Source organism: Chrysochloris asiatica, unplaced genomic scaffold, assembly GCF_000296735.1.
Source record: "Chrysochloris asiatica unplaced genomic scaffold, ChrAsi1.0 scaffold00132, whole genome shotgun sequence".
NCBI lineage: Eukaryota > Metazoa > Chordata > Mammalia > Afrosoricida > Chrysochloridae > Chrysochloris > Chrysochloris asiatica.
The window spans coordinates 7557531-7581172 of NW_006408650.1; the positions used below are offsets into that span (position 1 = coordinate 7557531).

The 23642-nt window shown below is 51.1% G+C and overlaps 2 protein-coding genes across 2 annotated transcripts; both read right to left on the reverse strand.

Moving 5' to 3' along the window:
- Positions 1-1069: 1069 nt before the first annotated feature.
- ARMC7 (armadillo repeat containing 7) lies at positions 1070-6638 on the reverse strand. Its single transcript, XM_006869677.1, has 3 exons — positions 6548-6638; positions 6330-6473; positions 1070-1413 (listed from the first exon to the last, which is right to left on the reverse strand). Exons 1-3 carry the CDS (start codon positions 6636-6638, stop codon positions 1070-1072), a joined length of 579 nt encoding a protein of 192 aa, XP_006869739.1.
- Positions 6639-6732: 94 nt separating this feature from the next.
- SLC16A5 (solute carrier family 16 (monocarboxylate transporter), member 5) lies at positions 6733-23315 on the reverse strand. The gene is made up of 5 exons (XM_006869678.1): positions 23117-23315; positions 20346-20489; positions 16043-16852; positions 14319-14544; positions 6733-6976 (listed from the first exon to the last, which is right to left on the reverse strand). Exons 1-5 carry the CDS (start codon positions 23313-23315, stop codon positions 6733-6735), a joined length of 1623 nt encoding a protein of 540 aa, XP_006869740.1.
- Positions 23316-23642: the final 327 nt, after the last annotated feature.

Genomic DNA, 23642 nt, shown 5'->3' on the forward strand with positions numbered 1-23642 from the left:
TTTGGGTAGCCAATGTCCAAGTTGCCCATCCCTGTCTACTCTGTGTATGGAGGGGATTGGAATGATTCTTGCAGTAAGGATTTGTTCCCTCTTGTGAGCTACTGCATCCATAGGTGTAGGTCAAGTTCATAAAATTTTATCAGATTACTCCATTTTTCCTCTTCTTTCTTCTAGTTGAGCTCTGATTATCCAGTCATTAAAGCTAGGTCAAGTGGGTATTATCTGCAAGTGTGGGTGTTCTTGTGCATATCCCCTCTCTTCCTATCAGCTGGATGCTCCACATTAGTCCTTTGTGGCTATGTCATTGACTCTGGGCCCAAGAGTCCCCAGGTCTTGCCACACTGCTGGCCGATCAGGTCTCCAGGAGGGTTCAGAGGAGTCTATTGAATATTGTAGGGCTTAGCTTGCCGCTTCATTGCTGTTTTTCTCTCACTTCTCATTATTGGTGACGAACGTGGCCATTCTTGGTTATTTCTTAAGGCTACACTGCATAGCTCCTGAGTCCTAACTGTTCGAGCTCCAGCTTCTCATGGGTCCCACAGTCCTTGACTTCCAGGGACTCCGCTCCCACTAACTCTGATGGCAGAAGAGACCCTGGGGGTAGTGAGGGGAGAACTCGCAGCTTCATCGGTTCTTGCCTTTATTCTGAAATGTCATCTTGTGGCTTTCGTTTTAGTGTTTGATGGCTATGTTAATAGTCACTGGGCTGACAGCTTCCCAGGGCCGCTAGACTTTCATTCCCGTCCCTCAAAAATAACTTCAGAGCCTCCTGACCTAGCTGCTCTGCATGAGAAACCTCTTCTAGAAGCCTGTGGATCCAGGGACCCCCGGCTATTAGACACAGGCAACACTAGGCAGGAGTTTGCAGAGCGGTGGGCCCTGGAAGCGGGGACTTGGCCTCTAGTTTGAGGCAAGGTGCCAGCCTGTGGAAGAGGACCACCCTAGGTAACCTCTCTGTCCCCAGTGCTGGGTCCTCGGTCTCTTCTAATACCTGTCACCACAGTGGAAAGACCAGTCTTGCTGGTAAGCTCACCTCTGCAGCGTCCAGGGCAAGAAGCGCTGGTGGCTTTCAGTCCCGGGGCAGTGGGATGCCCAGGGCAGAGTGTGCTCCGCCACAGCGGGCTTCAGCCACCTGGCTCGGGTCACACACGTCTTCCAGGAAGATCTGGGCCAGGTTGTGGAGGCGTGTGTTGGCGGAGAGAGAGAAGCGCAGCATGCACTGAACCACAGGCAGGGCGGTCAGTTCTGGGTGGTAGCCCGGGCCGGGCGGGCTCAGGTAAATGAGCGTGGTGACCGCAGACAGCACCGTCTCCTCTCTCGGGCTGGAGAGGCAGCTGATGATGAGTGGGATGCCGCCCGCCTGCATGACCTGCTCCTTGTTGGCTTTATCTGCACACAGATTGCAGAGACCACCTAGGGGAAGAGAGTAGCAGTCTGGAGGTCCCCTCATTCCTGCCCACTGAGCCCCAGAAGTCGATTCCACTTCACAGTGACCCTAGAACTGCCCCATAAGGTTTCTGAGACTGTAATCTTTACAAAAGCAGGCCGTCTCATCATTTGTCTGCTGAGCATCAGGTAGGCTTGACGTGCTGACGTTATGGTTAGCAGCTCAACACGTATCCCAGATGCCACCATACTTCCTTCCAAAAGGGCTGGATCTGTCCAAAGTCCATTCTGGTCCCAGCCCTCCGTTTACGGGCCTCCAAACACCAAGCATTTTCTTGTTGGGACCTTGATCCCTGCCATCCCCTCATCCCGGAACTGCTGCTCCCCTATCCTCAGAAGCCAGTCCTCTAGACTACACTAGGAGGCTTTCCCTGTAATCTGGACCTCACTCAGCACCCCACCCTGGAGATGGCTTCACTAAACACCTTTGGTGACCCGTGGAGCCCAGAGCGGTGGTCAGGCCATTGGGCATGTGCTGATCACGTGGCTGAACTCTACCGAGCAAGTGTCATTGTCACCCCATCTTAGTGGAAGAAGCTGAAGTTGTAAAAGTGGGACAATTCGCCCTAAGTTTCAGAGAGGCACCCTTTGTCATTGCCATGGGAAACAGTCCCTGTGCAATCAGGAGGCCAAGAACAGGCTCCGCAGGGGCGGCGGGGTCTTCTGAGTCAGGAGGGGCAGTAAGATGGTGCCCCGAGTCACTCGCCTGGAGATGAGTCTTCCTTACCACCAGGTGTGTCTGGGTGGGGCTGGATCAGCAGATGGTACCTGCTGGGGGTACCCTCACTGCCCCCACCTCCCAAGACTCATGACTGCATGAACACGGGGAGGGTACATATGTCTCTCCTGAAGCCTCTCAGAGGTGCAAAGGGGGGCCTGGAGAACAGCAGCGCAGCCAAGAGGGTGGCAGCCTTCCCCTCAGAGGACCCGCCTGAAGAAGAGTGCTGTGAAAACCCATCACCATTCAATGGGAAGCACCCTAAAGTGACCAGTCACAGCCACTGTGCAGAACAAACCCAGGAGAACAAGTTCCGACCCGCTGAGGAGCTAACTTGGAAAAACTCAGAAGTCAGAGACTAGGAACGAGGCAATAACAGGGCCTCTCGGACACCCCCAAGGAGATGCAAAAACCGAGAGACCCCCAAGTGCAGCTTGGGATGGGAAAGCTGGAGGCTCAGAGAAGCTGGGTGGGTGGCCTTGTGTCTAGGGATTGTCCGGGGGCTAAATGAGGTCCTGCAGACAAGTGTTTAGTCAGTACCCAGCGGCCTGTCCAGTCCTGGAAAAGGTCAGGACTCACCAACCCCCAGGGGGCACTGGCCATAGCCCAGGGTCCAAATCTTCATCTGAGATGACTGGTTTAACTTTAGTATCTTGAAAAGGTTCCTTCTGAAATGTCAAGTGTGAGGACCAAGCAGTCTGTAGAGAAAGCAGTCGGTTGGGTTGCTGTGTGGGAGCAGGGAGGGCAGCAGGGACAGGGAGCCCAGGACGTGGAGTGGAGGACGCAGGGAGGGCTCGGGGGGTGGGCGGAGATGGACTAGGAATTCATCAATGTTCAAAGCAACTCAGCTTCTCATCAGTCACATGGGCGAGAGAATTAACAAGCAAAACCAAACACCAAGCCCTGATTGCTTTCCAGTGCATTCTGACTCACAGCAGCTCTATAGGAGGGAGGACGGAGGACAGCTGCCCCACTGGGCTTTCTAGGTTGTCATCTTTAAGGTTATGGTTTCCCCAAAGATCTGCTGGTCAGCTCGAACTGCTGACCTTTTGGTTAGAAGCCTGGTGCTTTAACTACTGCACCACCAAGGCTCCTGGAATGAATCAAATAATGTAATTAAGGCACCTCCCTGACACATGGTAGCCACAGCTGCAGTATTATTTGTCTTGTACCATTTGTGTGACATTTCACACGTCATTGCCCCAACCAGACTGTGAACTCCTTGAAGGATGGGGCCAATCCTGCACCCTTCATAGGTCCAGAGGCTGGCACGGGGTCACACGTGCAGAACAGGGCTGGCACGTACAGGGCAAGTTTGATGATGATAAAGCAAATGCTTGTGCAACTATCACCACAGTCAAGAACTAAAACACGGAAATCTTCGTATGTTACTTCCTAAGAGTCCCTTCCCACAGAGGTGATCATCTTCCTGATTCATAGTAACTTAATAAAATCTCTCTCAATGAATTTATTTGCTAGGGTAGTTTCTACCATCTCTCCATGACTTGAAAGGATAGCGTTCCCTTCCCCGTAAGTCTAGATGCAAGCAGAACCTCGTGAAAAACCATTTTTTATACTACACATAAACATCTAGGTATTAACTTCTGCCTGTTTCTGGATTTTATAGAAATGAAATCATAGTGTGTTAGCAACATTTACCATTATGGTTGTAAATTAATCCACTATGGTGGTGGTGTGCCATGGAGTCGGTTCTGATTCATAGCAACCCTGTATAGGGTTTCCGAGGCTGTGAATCTTTACGGGAGCAGAAAGCCTCATCTTTCTATCATGGAAAAGCTGGTAGTTTTGACTAATTCGTAACCACTACGTTCCCATTGTAGATCCTTCATTTACTGAGTATTGTAGCACGAATGACCCAGTGTCAGGCTGCACTATTACTGCTGTCTATGACATATGTGAATACGTGCCCTAACCCTACAAACAGTACTGCAGTCTTAGGTGGGTGCCTCTTGTTCAACTTAATCAGTTTCCAGAGGCATTAAGGCTTTTATCAGCCTCTATCTTGAGCAAGACCACCATCTAGTGGAAGTTCCGTGTAATGCAAGAAATAGAACAATAATAACAAAAAAAAAAAACAATTAACCCGTAACTGTGGGCTGCTGCCAGTTACTTGAACTCTTTTGGTAAAACTGCCCAGAAAGGGAAAGGGACACACAGCAGTAGACTTGAAAACCCTGCGTGTTCTCCCATCAGATCCTTCAGAGTGGTAGCTATACTGGACAGGGAAGGGGGTTTAGGAGTGTAGCACAGCTGATACACTGTAGCCCAAACTGAAGCCCCACAGAGCTGCAACTCTCAGACGCAGACAGGACGTGGAATGGCTAACGAGAGAGGAGATCGTATCAACACAGTCCCATGACACGCTGTGACTGGTGGGCTGCAGGGACAGACTGAAGGAAACCTGTGTTGTCTCTGGCTGAAGGGCAGCCAACTGTACCTCAGTTTCCTCATCAATAATTTTAATAGTGCACAGGTGGGGTAATTAGGGACGCCTAAACGGGCAGGAAAGTAGCTTCTAGAATCTAACTGCTCTGAAGTGCGCTGGCTTCTCAGGATAAATACTGGACTGTGAACCACAAAGTCAGTGGTTTGAGCCCACCAGTTGCTTCACGGGAGAAAGATGAAGCTTTCTGATCTTGCAAAGATTTTAAAGCCTTGAAAATCCTATAAAGGATGCTGTGACCCAGAACTGATGACAACATACAACAAGAGGGTTGTTTTGAGCCAGAACTGACTTGATAGCACTTGTTAACAACTAAGGGCAGGAAAGTGATCAGGAGGGGAGCTTGTTTCAGATAGACATCTGGCAATTTTTAATCCTTGTTGTTGTTAAGTGCCGTCAAGTTGGTCCTGACCCATAGTGACCCTGTATAGGGTTTCCAAGGAGCGGCTGGTGAGCTTGAACTGCCACCTTGCAGTTCAAATAACTTTTCAGTCAGGCACATTAATCCACAGCGTCACACCAGGCGTCCTGGTTACAGTCTAGGACCCTATGGAGCTGTTCTACCCTGTCACATGACATCAGTGAGTCTAAAATACACTCAGGGCACCTAACAGAAACAACCTTTAGCACAAATCATCTTCCAGAGGGGCAGATGTGCTGGCGCCACTTCGAGACCTGGACAGCTGGGGCTCTTGCCCCAGGCCCAGCTTAAAGGGCTCCACACTGCAGAGCTCCCCCAGAGCCTACTTCCTACCCCAGGCACCTGGAGCTCCAGACCCTAAACCCACTTCCATGGCTTCTGGGTCTCTGTCCTGGCTTCCAATTCCCAGGAATGGGCCTCACTGCTGCTGTGCACATTGAGCCTAAGGAGTGAACAAGGGCCAACTGGGGCAGCTGTTTGTGGGGTGCAAACGAAGCTTGGTATCCACCCTCAGTGAGAAGGGAAGACCAACCCTATTTGGACACTAGTCCTGGGCACCTCCAACATGAGGGGCAAACGTAGATGGTTTCTTAAAAATCAAATTCACACTCACCAGGAGTGGTTTCTAAAAACATGTTTACTTGATTCTATCAACACTTTAAATCTTGGGGCATCCTTAATAATGTGCTCAATGTCTCTGTTCTGTCTCCTAGATCCCTGTGCAGTGACTGGTGTCTTACAAGCACAAGAACTGTTCTACTTGCCTGGAGCAACAGAGGCAGAAGAGCTAGGAATAGGAGGAAATGGGTGTGTTACTAATAATCTCCATGAACAACAACCTCCTTTGTCATGAGACCAGAACTGGATGGTGTCAGGGTACCATCACTGAACATACTGATGAACATCTCTGTAGAAGACTCTTGATCAAAAGGAGGAAAATGCAAAACAGAATTTCAAATTGTTATGGGCTCCACACTTTCTGGATGAACCCTTTAAATTATTGCCTGGAGAAAATCTTTAAACCTTAAACCAAAAACATCCCCTGAAATTTTCTTAAAATCAAACAAGTTCCGGTGTGGTGTTGTAGGGAAAGCACTGGACTGCTATAAGGTAGGCGATTTAAACCCAAGAGTCGCTCTTTGTGAACCCTATACAGGGTGGCTAAGAGTCGGAATCCGACTGGACCCTTCATGGTCAGTGCTACTACAAAAGAGACTTCCTTCCCGACACGTCACTTGCGTCTCACCGCATCCCAACAGCCAGCAGGTCCTCATCCTTACCTATAGCAAACTCCACCAGGGTCTCATTCTCCTCCGTCAGTGAATCGAGGAACAAATCCAGGACCTGTAGCTGCCGCAGATACTGGTAATTGCTGGGGTCATAGGCGAAGTTGGCGAGGTTGGCCAGGACTTGCTCCTTGGCGTCTGTAAGGCAAAGCAGCGCTGAAACCAGCTCTAGGCAGCGGTCGTGCCCCCGGTCCCCACCCTGCCCTTCTCACCTTGGCTCTCCGTCTCCTGGAATTCCGTGACCAGCGTCTGCAGGTATCCCAGCCGCCCCATCTGGGGGTCCACCTTCGACTTCTGAGCCATGGTCGGGATGGCGGAGGCTCCCTGGAGGATGCGGGAGGCTAGGGGCCGGGACTGGAAATGGGCTCCTTCCTGGGTTCAGGTTCTGCAGTGCTCTTTAACTGGGACTGGGTGTAGGGGACCGCAGTGGAGTGCGTCTCAGGTAAGTGTCTGACCTGGAAACAAACTGGAAGCCCAAAGTGTAGTCACTTGGGATCACAGCTATAAACAGCCGAGTCCCCACGTCGAGCGGAAGTCGTACAAACCCCGCCCATCGTGGCCGGAAGGGGTGTGGCGAGCTTCGCTGAGCTCGGCGCGCGTGCGCGGTGCGCTTCTGCGTTCCTATCCAGCTGTTGTGCCCTCTAGACCCAGAAGCATTGATGCACACTCCCACCCCTTGAGGGATTCGCCCCTCCGGAGCCCTGTCGTCGGTTTCCTGCGTTCATCTCTCGGCCCTTTGACGCTACATTTGGGTTGGCGTTTCCCCTCCCCACTTCCAACTAGAAGGCTTGAGGAAACGGTGCTGGGGAATGCCCTCCCCTCTTTGTCTGCAAGGCAGGCGGGGGACTCCGGCCAACACTTGTTAAGTGCCATTGAGTCGGTTGCCGCTCAGTATAGAGTTTCCAAGGAGTGCTGGTGAATTCGAACCACCTACCTTATGGTTCAAGTGCTTGCTTCGTCAGGAGCTCTGGTAGCGTAGTGGTTACGAATCTAGCTGCGAACCTCAAGGTCAGCCGTTCGAAATTACCAGCTGCTCCGCGGGAGAAAGATGAGGCTTTCTACTCCAGTAAACCTGAACTAGGATGCTTTTACACCTGGTGTCTTCTCGTGAATTCCTAGGAAGTGACCGAGACCTCCTGGAGGCAGGGATGGAGCACTAGGGAGGGAGGTGACCCTGCCCCACATTCCTATCGAGGTGGGGACTTCAGCTGTGGGTTTTTTTTTTTTTTTTTGACAAAGCAACTTTATTGACTTGACACTTCTCAGCAGGTAGCCCTCTTGGGCAGTTCAGACTGCTGTGGCCCTGAGGGACTCCTTGTAAGGCGCTGTAGGATAAGCACTGGAATGCGAAGGTGTTAGGGTTAGAGAACAAGAGGAAAATTACTGGGGTAGCAGAAAGGCAGCACTGGGAAAGATCAATAAAACCATAAAATAAACTTCCAAATGCCAAAACCAGAGAACTAGGATGTGGACAAGAAACAGAACCTACCTCCTTGTCAGACAAACAGGATATAAACGAGTTGTTCTTAAAGTGCTGCCGAGTTGGCTCTGACCCATAGCAACCCTATATAGGGTTTCCGAGGAGCCGCTGGTGAGCTTGAACCGCCGACCTTGCAGTTCAAACGGCCTTGCCGTCTCGCGCATTAACCCACAGCACCACACAAGGACTCCATAAGAGAGATAAAATAAGGAAAGAATTATTCCCTTCTGTGTCTGGAACCCAGAGGGATTTGTGAGCCCCCTCTCTCTACTCAGCTGCTCAGCAGGGCTATTAACCATCAGCTACACATTAACCTCCCCCTTAACCAGTTTTCAGCGCCGTTGTAAAACAGTCATGTCAAGTATCCCAGATGCCTATGCGACGGGATCCATTTTGAAATCTTAGACTCCTCATGGACGCCAGGTGGGCGCACAGCATGGGAAAAGGGAGATGGAAGTGACACATGAGAGGAGAACTAAGCAAACCGGAAAGCCCACCTCCCTTTTGAAAGAAAGTATCTCTCTACAACTACATTAGGCTGTAAGCGTGCACAGGCAGAGGCGTGGCATGTCTCCCCTGCAGGAAGTCTTTCTCTAATAAACCTCTTAGTATTTCAAGGAACTCTGGTAGCATAGTGGTTATGAGTTGGGCTGCTAACTACAAGGTCAGCAGTTCAAAACTAGTAGCCATTCTATGGAAGAAAGATGAGGCTTTCTGCTCCAGTAAAGCATTACAGCCTTGGAACTCTTATGCAGGGAACTGACTCCAGTATATTTCATGACTTTCTAGTCTGTAACCCGACCCAGTAACACATAGGTCCATGGTTCAAACCCACCAGCGGCTCCTTGGAGACCGTATGCACAGGATCGCTATGAATTAGAATTGACTTAAAAACAAAAAAGCTGCTTTTGTGGTGCTGGAGAGGGTGCGGCTCAGCACAAAGTTGGGAGCCTCCCCTGAGGCAGCCTCTGCTTAGTTTGAGCAGAGCAGCAAAGGCCTGCGGGGCTGAGAACTCAGGGCTGGGCTGGAAGCCAGAATGGGCAGAGTCCCATCAGCTCTGGCCAGGAACTGCCCCTGCCCCAGGCTACAGGATTTCCAGGAAATCAGCTAAGTGTGCTTTCTGGACCCTGATGGGTCACCCCATCTCCCTTTGAGTATGGTCTTATCTTCTCCTGAGGCCTCTTGGAGTCTCCTCCTTGGGGAAGAAGAATTTTGCCCTTGGCTTTGTGTGGAGGATAGGGATGGGACTTTCCATCTCTGCCCGGTCACTGCAGCAGTAGATGCTCAAGTGAGCATTTGTTGAAGGAACTTTGCCTGGAAATCAATGTCCCCTTGTATGTGGCCAGAGTCAAACTTTCCTGCACTGATGGTTCACTAGTAGCCCCAGTCCCAATCATGTGAAATCTGATTTTAGAAAATGGGACTATTTGAGAATGTACAACAGATTTGTACATTGAGGGCTGATGGCTACCAGCCCTCAACTGCTTCCTTTTCTATTCAAGATGGAGGAGGAGACAGACTCAGTAAAATGTGTACCTTGTATAAGCATTCGTACAAGGTACAAATAGTGGCCAAGTATGGACTGGGATGGTAAGCAAGGACACCTCAATAATGGTTGTTGTTAGCTGCTGTCAAGTCAACCCTGTAACTCGTAGTGACCCATGTACAGTGGAACTGAATGCCAACTCTAGCCCCATGTGACAGACCAGACCATTAAGATCCACAGGCTGATTTGCAGAAGCTGGTCACCAGACCTTTCTTCCTTGTGCCACTGAAACCTGTTAAAGCATCATAGTGAGCAAGCCTCCACTAACAGGCAGATGGTGATTGCACCTGGGTATATTGGCTGGGACTCAGACCCTGGTCTCCTACTTGTTGTTAAGTGGTGTCAAGTCAGTTCCAACCCATAGCGACCCTGTATAGGGTTTCCGAGGAGCAGCTGGTGAGCTTGAACCACTGATTTTGCAATTCAAACCAACTTTGCATTAACTCACAGTGCCACACCAGGACTCCATTTGTTGTTGTTGTTGTTAAGTGCCGTCGAGTCGGTTCCGACCCATAGCGACCCTGTACAGGGTTTCCGAGGGTGTAAATCCTTACGGGAGTAGAAAGCCTCATCTTTCTCCCGCGGAGCGGCTGGTAGTTTCGAACCGCTGACCTTAAGGTTCGCAGCCCGATTCGTAACCACTACGCTACCAGAGCTCCGGAGGACTCCATTAGAAGGTGAGAATTCACTAAACCATTTTTGCCCCTTTTCCCACATAATTAAACATTTCAAATGGAAGACACTTTACTTCATCCAAGACAACCTCCTTTTACAAGGTTCAGAGGTGAGAAACAATTTGCCCCAAGTCTCATAGCAAATTGTGATATTATCAAACATAATCTGAGAAACTGGATTATATGAAGAAAAACATAGCATCAGGATTGGAGGAAGATTCATTGACAACCTGTGATATGCAGATGATGCAACCTTGCTTGCTGAAAGCAAAGAGGACTTAAAATACTTACTGATTAAGATCAAAGACCTTCAGTAAGGGTTGCACCTCAGTGTAAAGAAAACAAAACCCCTCATAACTGGACCAATAAATACCATGAAGATAAATGGGAAAAGATTGAAGTTGTCAAATGATTCATTTTGCCTGGATCCACCATCAACACTCATGGAAACAGCAAACAAGAAATTAAATGACGTATTCAATTCAGCAAATCTGCCACACAAGACCTCTTTAAAGTGTTCAACAGCAAAAATATCAGTTTGAGGACTAAGGTGCACCGAATCCAAACTGTGGTATTTTCAATAGCCTCATATGCATGTGAAAGTTGGACAATGAATAAAGAAGACTGTAGAAGAATTGATGCATTTGACTTAGGGTTCTGGAAAATATTAAAAGTACCATGAAGAACAAACAAATCTGTGTTGGGAAAAGTAGAGCCAGAATGGTCCTTAGAAGCCAGGATGGGGAGACTGTCTCTCATACTTCAGACATATTGTAAGGACATAAAGTCACTGGAGAAGGACATCATGTTTGGTCAAGTGGAAGGTCAACAAAAAAGAGGAAGATCCCCAACAAGATGGATTGGCTCAGTGGCAGCCGCAATGGGCTCAAGTGTAGCAACAATTGTGAGGTCCTATTGACACAGGACCTGGCAGTGTTTCCTTCTGTTATAAATAAGGTTGCTATAAGTCGGTACCCACTTGATGGCACCAAACAACTATCCCTCCCGGAGCCTTGCCTTGCTTCTGCGCTACCGTCTTTGACCACAAGGGGACACTCAAGGCAGGGTTGTTAGGTGCCATCGACTCAAAGCGACCTTATGCACAACACAACGAAACTGCCCGATCCTGGGCCAACCTCACTATTGTTGCCACGCTTGAGCCCATTGATGCTGCCACTTTGCCAATCCATCTCACTGGGGGAGAAAGGAATATGACGGAGGAGACTTATTCACACCAGCTAGACATATCGCCAAAGAAGGCTGGAGTCAGGTCATGAAAATTGATTCTCCTTGGCCTGATGGGATTTTCTTGTGCAGCTTGGTTGGGCCTGGAATCAACAAACTTGGTCCTATGCCTGAGCAGCCCCAGCCAAGCTGGGAGAGGTCAAAGGGGTGGTGGGGACCCTTACTCCAGGTCTGTTTCCAGCCTCATTAGTTCACCGAGTTTATAACCTGCAGAAGGAACCGTGCTTGTGTGTCGTTTAAACAGGCTCTGTTTTCTCCCTTCCCCTCCGTTGGCACCCTACTGGGACAAGCCTGAACTGACCAGTCCCTGGTGTGGTGACGGAAGGGAAGTTCACTCCAAAGTAAGTGTGAGGTTCTTTGACCTCCAGGCTAAAAGCAGAGGCCAAGACAAAGCAGGAGTGGACTGGCGAGCGGCTGACCCAGTCAACAACTTACCCTAGGGTGTTCCTCTGCCTCATAGGAATCAGACACAGTAGACAGAACAGTGGGGGGAGGGGGGACGTGGATTGGTTTCTGACACAGAAAACAAATAAACCAATTACCTGCCTGTCGGTTCCTGGCGTGTTAGCGCACAACTGTCTCTCCAGTTTTCAATGGCTGACTGCGGTACAACGGATCACTTTTATATGACCTTTCTCACCACGGTCTTGTAACTCTCACCAAATGATTGTGCTTTGAGCCCACCAAGGAGACTGGACAGTTTGCTAATGATGAAAATTAGGTGTAGGGCACCCTTGTGGAGATAAGGAAGGTTTTACCATCCTACTGAGCTGGAAATGAACCACAGCAGAGGTGGGATGCGGGGACCTCATTACTATTAAGAGACAGGAGTGAAGTGCATCCTTTGGCCTCATGGTTCTTGTGCTTCTAGACTTTCTAGACCCAGGAGACAGAGAGAGAAAGGGTGTCAACCTATGGAGTGAGAAAGTTGAATGACTTCGAGCCGAGGCTTAGAGGCCTAGTGGAGTGCCTCTGGCCTTTTTTTTCAGAGGAGCTAAAGAGCTTGTAAGGAGCTCTTGGTAGCGTAGTGGTTAAGAATCAGGCTGCTAACTTCAAGGTCAGCAGTTCAAAACTACCAGCGGTTCTGCAGGAGAAAGATGAGGCTTTCTGCTCCAGTAAAGATTTATAGCCTTGGAAACCCTATACAGGGTTGCTATGAGTCGGAACCAACTCCACAGCACATAACCACCACCAAAGAGCTTTGTGGAGTCCTGGTGTGGAGTCCCACTGTGGATTAATGTGCAGGATTGTAAGGTCGGTTTGAACCATGAAGTTCAAGCTCACCAGCTGCTCCTCAGAAACCCTATAACAGGGTCGCTAAGGCTTGGATGGATCGCTATGGGTCAGAATCGACTCGACGGCACTTAACAACAACAACAAAGAGTTTTGTAATACTTGCCCAAGCATGGCAGAGGCTGAGCTGAGGGCCAGACAGAGGCCTGTCTTCGTGAATGTCTGAAAGCAGACTGTCCTGTTTGAAGAACTGTATCCGGAGTCATTCCTGATTCTGAGTTGTAACCTGTTGTTGGTTCCGACTTATAGTGACCCTGTATAGGGTTTTCAAGGAGCAGCTGGTAGGTAACCTATTACTTTCCCCACTAAACCCCATAACTGTGAGCATGGTCTCTGTCTGAGTTCTGTGTGGCCACAGCAAGGCATTAATTACCAAAACCTGCAGCAGCCTTGGGAGGAGCAGCTGGTGTCAAAATTGGTAAAAAGGCAGGAGAGAGGAGCCATGTCTGACCTGTGCCTCATAGGAATCGGCCTTGGCTCTTGAGTTTAGAGTACGTCAGATGTCCCCACCACCATGGCATTAAAAAAACCAACAATTGGAGTCATGTGTGGCACTGTGGGCTAAACCGACTTGATGGCACTTAACAACAACACTTTTATACTAATTTTTTCAGAAGTAGATTGCCAGGTCTTTCTTCTTTGTCTTTCCTCCCAACTTTTTATTGTGAATTGAGGAGTCTTGGTGTGACACCATACGATAAGTACTAGACCCCAAGGTTGGTTTGAACCACAAGGTCAGCAGTTCAAACTCATCAGCGGCTCCTTGGAAACCTTATACAAGGTTACTGTGAGTTGGAACCGACTTGATGGCACTTAACAACAACAACAACAACAGCATAGTGAATTGAGTGAAGGTTTACAGAGCAGATCATCAGTTTTACAGTCAACAAACCATAGACTTTGCTTCACTACATGGTTGCAGTCCCTTCCAGGTACCAACAATTAACAGTATATACCTCTCTTCACTTTACCTATTGCATTCCTCTCTGTGTCTTCTGCTCCCTTCAGCTTTCCTCTGCTAACCTCCCTCTGCTAGATCTTTCTTCTGAAGCATCTCTGGGTAGACTCAAACCTCTAACCTTTTGGCTAGCATGTTAACTGGGCACCCCCAGCTTTAATCTGTCCAAATTCCACATCCAGGACAACTCCTTGGCCAGGCCGCAACTCCGCCCTTCTTCCCAGGGATCCAGGCAGTGTGAGGTCCAGAAGTCTACTGTGGTAGCCCCAGCGAGCACCAACCTTGGGTGCCCTAAGGACAAGGGCTGGGCACTCAGGAACAGGGGACAGAAAGGCCTTTGAAAAGGAGGCATAAATGCTTTGACACTGTCTGGAGGCTGGAGGACAGAGATCACAAAATAGGTCTCCCAGCTGGACTTGAAGGTCCATTGTGTTGAGCTGTAGCACCCAGCTGAGCCGAACTGGCCGTGACAGACCCGAGCAGGGCTCAGACCCACCTTCCTGGACCCTAGGGTGTTTGTTGGGCCCAAGGAAGACGTCAGGAGAACTAGCTCCTGAATTCGGCTGGCTGGAAGGAACCCTGAATCTTCAGAGTCCAATCCCGGGCCCAGTCCAGCTTGCAGAGCCTGGATAGCCCTTCTCCTGGCGAAGCAGCTGGAGATACCATTCCTGGGCCGAGACTGTGGTCACCCACATGATCTTAGGGCTCAGATGTTGGTGACACCCATGACCCTGGAGTTCAGATGTTGGTCACATGTGGTCCCGGAGTTCAGACACTGCTTACATACATGGTCTCAGGGTTCAACTGCTTCTCGGCACTGTTTGTGCCTTCTAGGGTAAGGCTCCTCTCTGCAGCAGCGTCCACGCTGGCTCCTGACTCAGCTGGCCTGCTCTGCCCCTCCTTCCTCTGTAGGGCACAGAAGCTGCCACCCATGAAGAGGGCTGCCGAGATGAGGAAAAAGCTCGACATGTAGAAAACGTAGTGGAAGTCGTTGGTGACATCCAGAAGCAACCCTGGGGAGGAGAAAACAAGTCAGACTGCTGTCTGGAGGTACCTAGCCTCCCCACCCCCCATTAAACTGTGTGCTCCATGAGAGCGGGATTTGATTTTTGTCTCTGTATCCTTGGTAACGCCTGGCGTGATGCTGTAGGATAAGCACTGGACTGCTAACCACAAAGTCAGCAGTCAAACTCACCAGTTGCTCCTTGGAAACCCTATACAGAGTTGCCATAAATCAGAACTGACTCCAAGACACTTAACCACAATAATCCCCAGGGCCAGGACTCATGGCTGGCACTAGTAGATGCCCGAAAGATATTTGTTGAATGAAAGGAAGGGAGAAATGAAATATACTTTGACCTGGGCAGGGACAGTTCTTCAAAAGATTCTGGCTGGCAGGCACCATAGGGCAGGCGGCCAAGGAGCCAGGCAATTGGAGTCTGGATATTTGTTCGGCTACTTTCCAGGGCATACCCATACCTGGACATTTCTCTCAACTTATTTGATTGGCAAATCTCCCTGGTAGCCAAGGCTTCCAAGGCTAGCTGGAGGAAAGATTCCCATTGGAAGAGTCCACCTCAGGGTCTTATTGTAATAGCCACCATTTCTTCTGTCTGTTGACTGCAGTCCAGCATCAGGAGCTCCTACCTGCCCTGATCCCAGGAGTTCTCATGGGATCTCTTTTATGTTCTGTTGATACAAACTACCAGCCCCTGGTTGTTACAAACTAACAACCTCTGTGATTACAAACAGCTCTTTGCTGTCAGTCCTGAGGGTGAGCTGGACCAGGTCTGTGTTCAGCCATGAGTACCTAGGGACTGGCTTAGTGGAACATGTCCTTTTCTCTATCTTGCTGGTGTCATTGCGGCTCAGAGAAGGAAGCTGACTTGCGGGGGTCACACAGAAGCCAGAGGACTAAACTCACTGCCACTGAGCTCCATTCTGACTCATAGCGACCTCAGAAAACAGAGCAGAACAACTTCTTTGGATTTTTGAGAGCGCAAGTCTTTATGGGAGCAAGCAGCCTTGTCTTTGTCTGTGGAGTGGCTGATGGGTTTAAACTGCTGACCTTTCTGTTAGCAGCCCAATGGGTAAACCACTATGCCACAGGGGTCCTTTGAAGGAGGGCTAGGATGTTAATAACAGCAAACACATACTTGGTGGGCTCCCTACAAAGCTTTTTACAGATATAATCCCAGTGTGCACTGTAGGATAAGCACTGGACCACGAGGTCAGTTTGAACTGCAAGGTCAGCGGTTCAAACTCACCAGCTGCTCCTCAGAAACCCTATATATCCAAGGTCGCTGTGAGTTGGAACAGACTCGATGGCCTCTAACAACAATAATTCCATCTAGGGACCAGTCTGTAGCATCGTCCCCTGGGGTGCCTGGGAAACACAGATTCCAAGCCCCATCTCCTGATGTTACGGAACTATGTGGGTCCCCCACTCCCTGCCCATTCATGCTGCACCTGGGCCCACCTGGCCAGCCTCCCACCCTCCCAGCACCTTACCAGCCAGCGGTGGGGAAATAAGGATGGAGATGCTCTCCAGGATGGTGAAGAGGCCCAGGGCACTGGAGAAGCGGTCCATGGGGACGAGATCCATGAGGACCTGAAAGAGGAGGGCGCCGATGCCGCTCATGGACACGCTGTACACTAGGCAGTAGCCCACCAGCACGCGGAAGTCAGCTGAGACCACACACACCAGGTTCGTGAGCCCGTTGAACAGGACCGCCAGGATGAACAGGTACTTGCGGTGGTTGGCCAGGTTGCGCCGGCCCGCCACCAGCCCGGCCACAGGCCGCAGGAAGATGTTGCTGAAGCCGATGATAGAGATGAGCAGAGCGGCCCGCTGCTCCTTCACCCCGTGCCGTATAGCGTAGGGCACCAGGAAGATGTGGGGCAGCGGGAAGCCCATGATCATCCACATGACACCCAGGGTGTACACGCGGTAGCTGGGGTTGTGCCGCAGGATGTCGAAGGCCAGGTGGCGCTGGATGGTCTGGCCACACGTTGCCAGGCAACCAGGTGCAGGTCTCTTGGGTGGTGGAGGGGGGTTTTCTTTAGTCTCATGGGCCACAGTGGGGGCTACTGGCCTCAGGATGGCCCCGCAGACGCAACAGTGCAGAAGGACTCCCCCGAAGATGAAGAAGGTGCCTCTCCAGCCCAGGTTCTCCAGGAGGTAGCCGGAGAGCAGTGGCCAGAGCGTGATGCCCAGGGAGACACCCACCGAGGCCAGCGCGTTGGCCAGTGCCCGCCGGCGGGTGAAGTAGAAGCCCAGCACTGTGATGCTTGGTTGGAAGCTAAAGCACATGCCCAAGCCTGTGGAGGTAGAAGGAGGTCAGCTCAGGGGGCGCCTGCTTCAGGGCCTTCAAGGCAGGGCCAGAGGGTCATCTCCCACTCTTGTCCCTGTGCTCTAGCCCAGCCCCACTTCCAAGTCCCCACGTTATTAAGTGATTGGTGCAAGTTGACACAATTACCCCTCATCACAACCATGATTAGCTCCATTTTACTTTTGGGGAAACTGAGGTACAGTGAAGGCAACGGACTTGCCAAAGTTGATGTGATCAGGAATTGTCCTGGCGTGGTGTTGTAGGATAAGCACCAGACCTCAAGGTTGGCGGTTCAAATTCACCAGCCGCTCTTCAGAAACCCTATACAGGATCAAGGAGCTCTGGTAGCTAGCGTAGTGGTTACGAATCGGGCTGCTAACCTCAAGGTCAGCGGTTCGAAACTACCAGCTGTTCCGCGGGAGAAAGATGAGGCTTTCTGCTCCCGTAAAGATTTACAGCCTCGGAAACCCTGTACAGGGTCGCTATGAGTCGGAACCAACTCCACGGCACACAAAAACAAGAGTCTGAACGGACTTGAAGGCACTTACCAACAATGTGGTTACTGCCTCTCAAGCTCTCAGGTAGTTAAAATAGAACCAGCCTCCCTCAGAATCCACCCTTCAGCTCTGCCTGCCCCAGCCCAGCACCAGTATTCTTTTAAATTCCTCCCCATTGAAACCTTTCAAAGCCTTCCCATTGCATTTAGAAAAAATGGCAAGTATGTATTGCAGCTCCAGGGCCGGCCTGGTCTGGCTTCTGCTGAACCTCCGGGCTCTACCTGAAGCTACTTTCCCTTCATTCACCACAACTGAGGCACCTCACCCTACCTCCTCACCTGCGTCCTCCCTGCCTGGTACTCTGAGTACCCGGCTGCCCCTGGCCTCGGGATATCTGTAGTTGCCTTGTCTTCTGTCCATCTCAGCTCAGAGGGCCTCCCCCTCCCCGACCCTGCTAAAGCCAGCCCCACACCATCCCACCTATTCGGGGGCCCACACAATGGGGAAGTCAGCCACAAGTCCACCATGACCACTCCTAGTTCACCTCTTTGCTGTGAGAGGTGGATTGTCGTTCCCCCAGGGAGGCCTGAAGGTATCCCTACTCCCATTCTTCTCTACTACTTCATTCTTCTTTGTTGTTAATTCTTCCATAAAAACCAAGCCCAACCCTCTCTGGTTTCTGGGTACTGGCCAGTTTCTCGGTTCCCCTTCCAGCAAAATTCCTTAGAAGCTCGTGTGTGTGTCTCTCTCTCTCTCTGTGCACAGTCTCCAATTCCCTTCCTCCAGTTATCCTCTAAACCTGTTCCAACCAGACCTTCATCCTCACCCTCTGCCCACGAATGCTATCAGCCTCCATGCTGCTGGTGCCCCAAGCTGTGTCCGCTCTCACCTGACTAGTAGGCTGTTGTTTCCTCCCCAGCATGCTCTCTTCCTCTGGTTCTTCAGACCACACTCTCCTGATTCTCCTTCAACCTCTGGTTACTTCTTCCCGGGCAGTCCTCAGGGCTCTCCAGCTGTCCACCCTCACTCCCTTGGGGACAGCACTGTCTGTGATCCCTCACCTCGAGACCGTAAGTACCCTGTAGCTTAAGACTCTCCAATTGCTCACTCCAGCTAAGAACCACTCCATGAACTCCAGACTGGACCCATCCAAAGCTCACCTTCCATCTTCTCCAAACCCACTGCTTCCGGAGTTTTTCCATCATAGTTAATGGCGTAGCTCAGGGCATAAAAACTTGGAGTCACCCTTGTGGACTCTTGAAACCTTAGCTCAGTCTTCATTATTATTCAGGAGCCTTACTTGCAGTCCTGAACATTATCCCCTCTTCCATCAGACCACCTGGTCTGATACATCCCCGACCCTCAAGGACCATGACCTTGTACCTGGGCCAGCCCTATCTGGGACACTCAGCACAGTAGCTACTGGGACCCTTTAGAAATACGGAACCACTGTTGTGGTTGTTAAGTGCTGACCCATAGCGACCCTGTATAGAGGAGCAGCTGGTGAGCTTGAACCGCCAACCTTGCAATTGAAATGGCTTTGCAGTCTGGTGCATTAACCCACAGCGCCACCCCAGGACTCCATGGAACCACTAGAACAGAGTTAATGACAATGTTCACGCCTTATGGAGAGCATAACCCACTGTCACTGAATAACTTCTGCAGGAATGTTTGATGGGAACCTAAACTGCTGTCAACTTGCACCGAAAACACAATAAAATATTATTTAAAAATATATATGTATTTGTCGTATTGTTGTGAAGTGCCATCGAGTCGGTTCCGACCCATAGCAACCCTGTAATGGTTTCCGAGGAGCAGCAGGTCAGCTTGAACCACCGACCTTGTAGTTCAAATAGCCTTGCAGTCTGGCACATTAACCCACAGCGCCACACCAGAACTCCCAATGTTGTTGTTAAGTGCTGTTAAATCAGTTATGACTTACAGTGACCCTATATAGGGTTTCCAGGAGTTCTAGTGTGGTGCTGTAGGTTAATGTGTTAGACTGCCAGGTTGGTTTGAACCACAACATCAGCGGTTCAAGCTCACCAGTGGCTCCTCAGAAATTGTATTCAGGGTTGCTATGAATCAACACTGAATAGATGGCACTTAACAACAACAACAACAAATTAGGTTTCCAAGGAGCGGCTAGTGGGTTTGAACTGCCAATCTTGTGGTTCTCAGCCCAGTGCTGATCCTACAGTGCCACACCAGAACTCCCCCATATATACATATAGGGTGCTGGTGTGGTGCTGTATGATAATGCACTGGACTGCAAGGTCAGTTTGAACCGCAAGGTTGGCGGTTCAAACTCACCAGCTGCTCCTTGGAAACCCTCTACAGGGTCGCTATGAGTCAGAATCAACTTGATGGCACTTAACAACAACACTTGTTGTTGTTGTTAGGTGCTATCGAGTTGGTAACAACTCATAGCGACCCTGTTCACAACAGAATGAAACACTGCCCAGTCCTGTGCCAACCTCACAATCATTGCTAAACGTGACCCCATTGCTGTTGCCACTGTGCCAAGCCATCTTATTGGGGGTCTTCCGCTTTTTCTCTGACTCTGCACTCTATCAAACATGATGTCCTTCACTAGGGACTGACCCCTACTGATAAAATGTCCCAAGTATGTGAGACGAAGTCTGACCATCCTGGCCTCCAAGGAGCACTCTGGCTGTACTTGTTCTAACACTGATCTGTTGGTTCCTTTGGTAGCCCATGGCATTTTCAATATTCTCCTCCGACACCATAACTCAAATGCATCAATTCCGCTACAATTTCTTATTCATTGTCCAGCTTTCACATGCATATGAAGTTATTGAAAATACCATGGCAGCAACATGTATATGTATAAGAGGGGGCTCCCAAAAGTTCAATTCAAAATGAACCTGAAAGAGAATGGAATTTTTTTTTCAAGAACTTTAGGAAGCCAACTGACATTTTTGAGTATGTGGCCAGGAAGTCTTGGAATGGAATGACAGTCACCTGTGATGAATCCCGCTGTGACGTAGAGTTGGCTCAAGGTCCTTGAAAAGGCACTTGTCACCATGCCCAGGCAGGCCAGCACGCCCCCCAGCATCACGGTCGATCGGCAGCCGAAGCGTCCCACCAGAATGCTACACAGGGGCCCTGTGGGGAGACAGAGAAGCTGTAGGGAGCAGCTAAGGGGAATGAGGTGATGGTGGTGGGGAGGTGATTGGGGATCCCAGCAGGAAATTGTAGGGGTGAGGGTTAAAGGGCATAATCCCTGGGACCTGGGAAACTCTAACTCGCACTCTGCCAGGGGCTGGCTCATCTCGCTCTGCGCCTGTTTCCTCCCCTAGAGAGTGAGGGGTTACACTGATGAACGGCCAACCAGCTGGGACATGAAGGGCTATAATTGCTCAGTCTGGCCCTGAGGAGAATCAGCTTGCCTTTGGAAGGAAGATCCCAGGGAACCCACATCATGTTGGGAATCTCCAGCCCGACTCTCAGGAAGACCCCCATTACATGTCTACTTATACCTCGGGCCACAGCTCCCCTACCACCTTCAACCCTGTTCAGTTGGGAGCCTCTGTCCCTACAGTGTGTAGCCGGGCCCTTGGCCACTCTGCACCCTGGAGGGTTCTGGGTAGGGGAGAGGTACCTTCTCTCCTCCCCTGTCATCTCCAGCCATTACCAAGGTCTTACATCCAGACTTTTGACTCCAGTTGGAGGGGGACCTGTCCCCCACTCTCCACCCACATCCACCCTGAGTCATTTTCTCACCAGCCCTGAGAAGCAGAAATAAGCCAGACTAGGCCAGTTGCTTCTATTCACCAAGGGCCCTGTCCCCAACCACAGCTTCTCCAGAGTGACTCTTCTAAGTGCAACCAAAGACATGGGGATAGGGATGGATGGAGAGCATGTGTGTTTAGATGGTGAGGCAATGTGTGGACATTTATGTGAATGGCCAAGGCAGCGGTGGGCAGCTGGCCACAGACAGAATCAGGTAGAGGCTGAGGTCAGTGTGGATGCAGCTAGAGAGGGTGGATGAAGATTCTCAGGGCTAGGGCCATGGACTCACAATGTGCTGCACCCCAAGGCTGACTCAGGACAGATGACCTTGGGAAAAGCCCTGAGTCACAGTGAGTTGGGGGGTGGGGTTTGGACTTGAGCCAGCTTAATAGCAAAGGGTGCTGGGTGCGGCCTTGGGAGGCAGGGCGTCTGCTCAGAGGGGGCACTGCTTTTGCCAGAAACCTGCTCTGGAGCCCCAGGCAATCCCCAGCTCTGTGCAGGCCTGCTCTCCTCATCCCAAAATTTTATGTGTGGGGAAGGGGTACGTATGAACGTGTTGGCCAGACTTTCAAGTTTCACATTTCAACTGAACTCTGGGTGAGCTTGAGTTAAAGGGGTGTGTGTGTGTGAGGGGAACTGAGGCACAGATGGAGAGGAGTCACCTGCCCGCTGATGCTGTGTCTCTGAGGGGGTTGCGGAGGCTAGCTGAGAAGTGGGGGATCCCATTGGATACCAGCTGCCCAGGCCTCTCTGCCCCCATGAAAAGGAACCACTGAGATTTCTACACCTACCCAGCCTTGCAGGCCAGGAGGCTGTGGTGGGTCTGGGCTAGGCCTGACCCTTCTCGTGTCCTGAGCCCATGTCCTGGGAACAGATTCAGGGTCATCCCTGAGAGGGTGGCTATCTACCTTGTCTGGCCACCCTCCCAATTCTAGGAAAGGACTTGGTGCCAGGTAGAGGCAGTGGCAGGGAGGTGACCAAGGAGCTGAGGTCAGCTGAGGTGAACCAACCCTACACATCAGGCTGCTGGGTCAGGCCCCCACAAGGTCACTACCTGTGGAGGGCAGGTGGTAGCATTCTAAGCCCTTCCGGGACAGCCGCTGCCCTTCTCCCATGGCTGGAGTTCAGACCAGGCCATCACATTTCTGGAGGAGCCAGCCAGGAAACAGGCCCCAGTGTGTGTGTGCGTATGTTGGTGTGTGTGAGTGAGTGTGCGCGCGTGTGTATGAGCACACTCCTGTGTGGGAGAGAGGGGGGTGGGTGGCCTAAGAAAGAGGTGGTGAAGCTGTCTTTCCTTGTCTCCCCGGCCCTTCCTCTGCACAGGGAACCCAGGCGGAGATGCCCTGCTTCCCTCCCTTCCTTCTCAGAATGTTCCTTGAGTCTCCTTCCCCATCTTGAAGGCCCCTGATAAAGATCTCCAAAAGAATACCAATCCCCCAGCTCTGAGCTCAGTGGCTCTGCAGAAGCAGCAACACCGGCCTGGGAACAGCAAGGCTGGTGGGAGGAAGAGGCTGTCTGATCCTATAAAGATCCATATAGAGCCTCAGAAACCTTCTACAGAGTTGCTATGGGTTGGAACCGACTTGAAAGCACTTCCAGATCTCCTAGGAATCTCCCCACAATCTTTTCCATAGGGGCTGTAGGCTGGGTGCCAGTTGTTAACCCCATTTTTCAGGGGAAGAAACTGAGGTTCAGAGAGTGGAAGAGCCTCAGTAGGCTGGCCCCAACCTCGCCCGGTTCTTCGGATCTGGCAGAGGACGCCTTAGCATGCCTACAGCCCCGCACGGGACTTGCATCCTCATTCCCTCCCTGGACTTGCTCGTGGGGACACAACCCAGTCCAGCTGGTTTCCAGCCAGGGAGCTGACCTGGCTGAAATCAGATGAAATTGTAGGCATTCACCCCACAAGGCAAAGTCTGAGGCTTCAGAAAGGAAGCTGAGGAGAGGGTGTGGTTCCCAATGCCCCTGCCCCGCCTGTCCCCCATCCCCAGGCTGCTCACCCCCTGCATGGAGCACAGCTGTCTGGATGGAGGGGAACCAGGAAGTCTCGCTGTTGCTGGCCTGAAAGTCCCGCTGCAGTTCCGTGAAGAAGATGCCAGTGCAAGTGGGGAAGCCAAGTGTGAGGCCCTGGCTTAGTAAAGAGGCCAGCAGTACCGCCCAGGCCCAGCTGCCCTCCTCGCGCTCCAGGGCCCCGGGCATCTTCTGCCTTCACAGCTGCTGCCACCACCTGGGCCTTCTGGAGAGGGGACAGAGTAGAGACTTGCAATGGCTGAGGGCTGTCAGCCCTCCTGGTGCGTGCCTGCCACCTTCCCTGGGCAGCTGAAACCTGTCCCTCAGCAACAGGTATCACAGAGGGACACCGCCCCCTGGAAGGTGGCCAGAGGGCCACACGCTGGCTTTGGCACCTCCTTTCACCCACTTCCCAGAGCAAGCAGGGCAGGAGGGGCCGGTGGGCGGGCGATCCATGGGTCAAGGCAACCGGTGGAATTCTTTCTGGTTGATATACTACCTGCAGGGTCAGCCTGT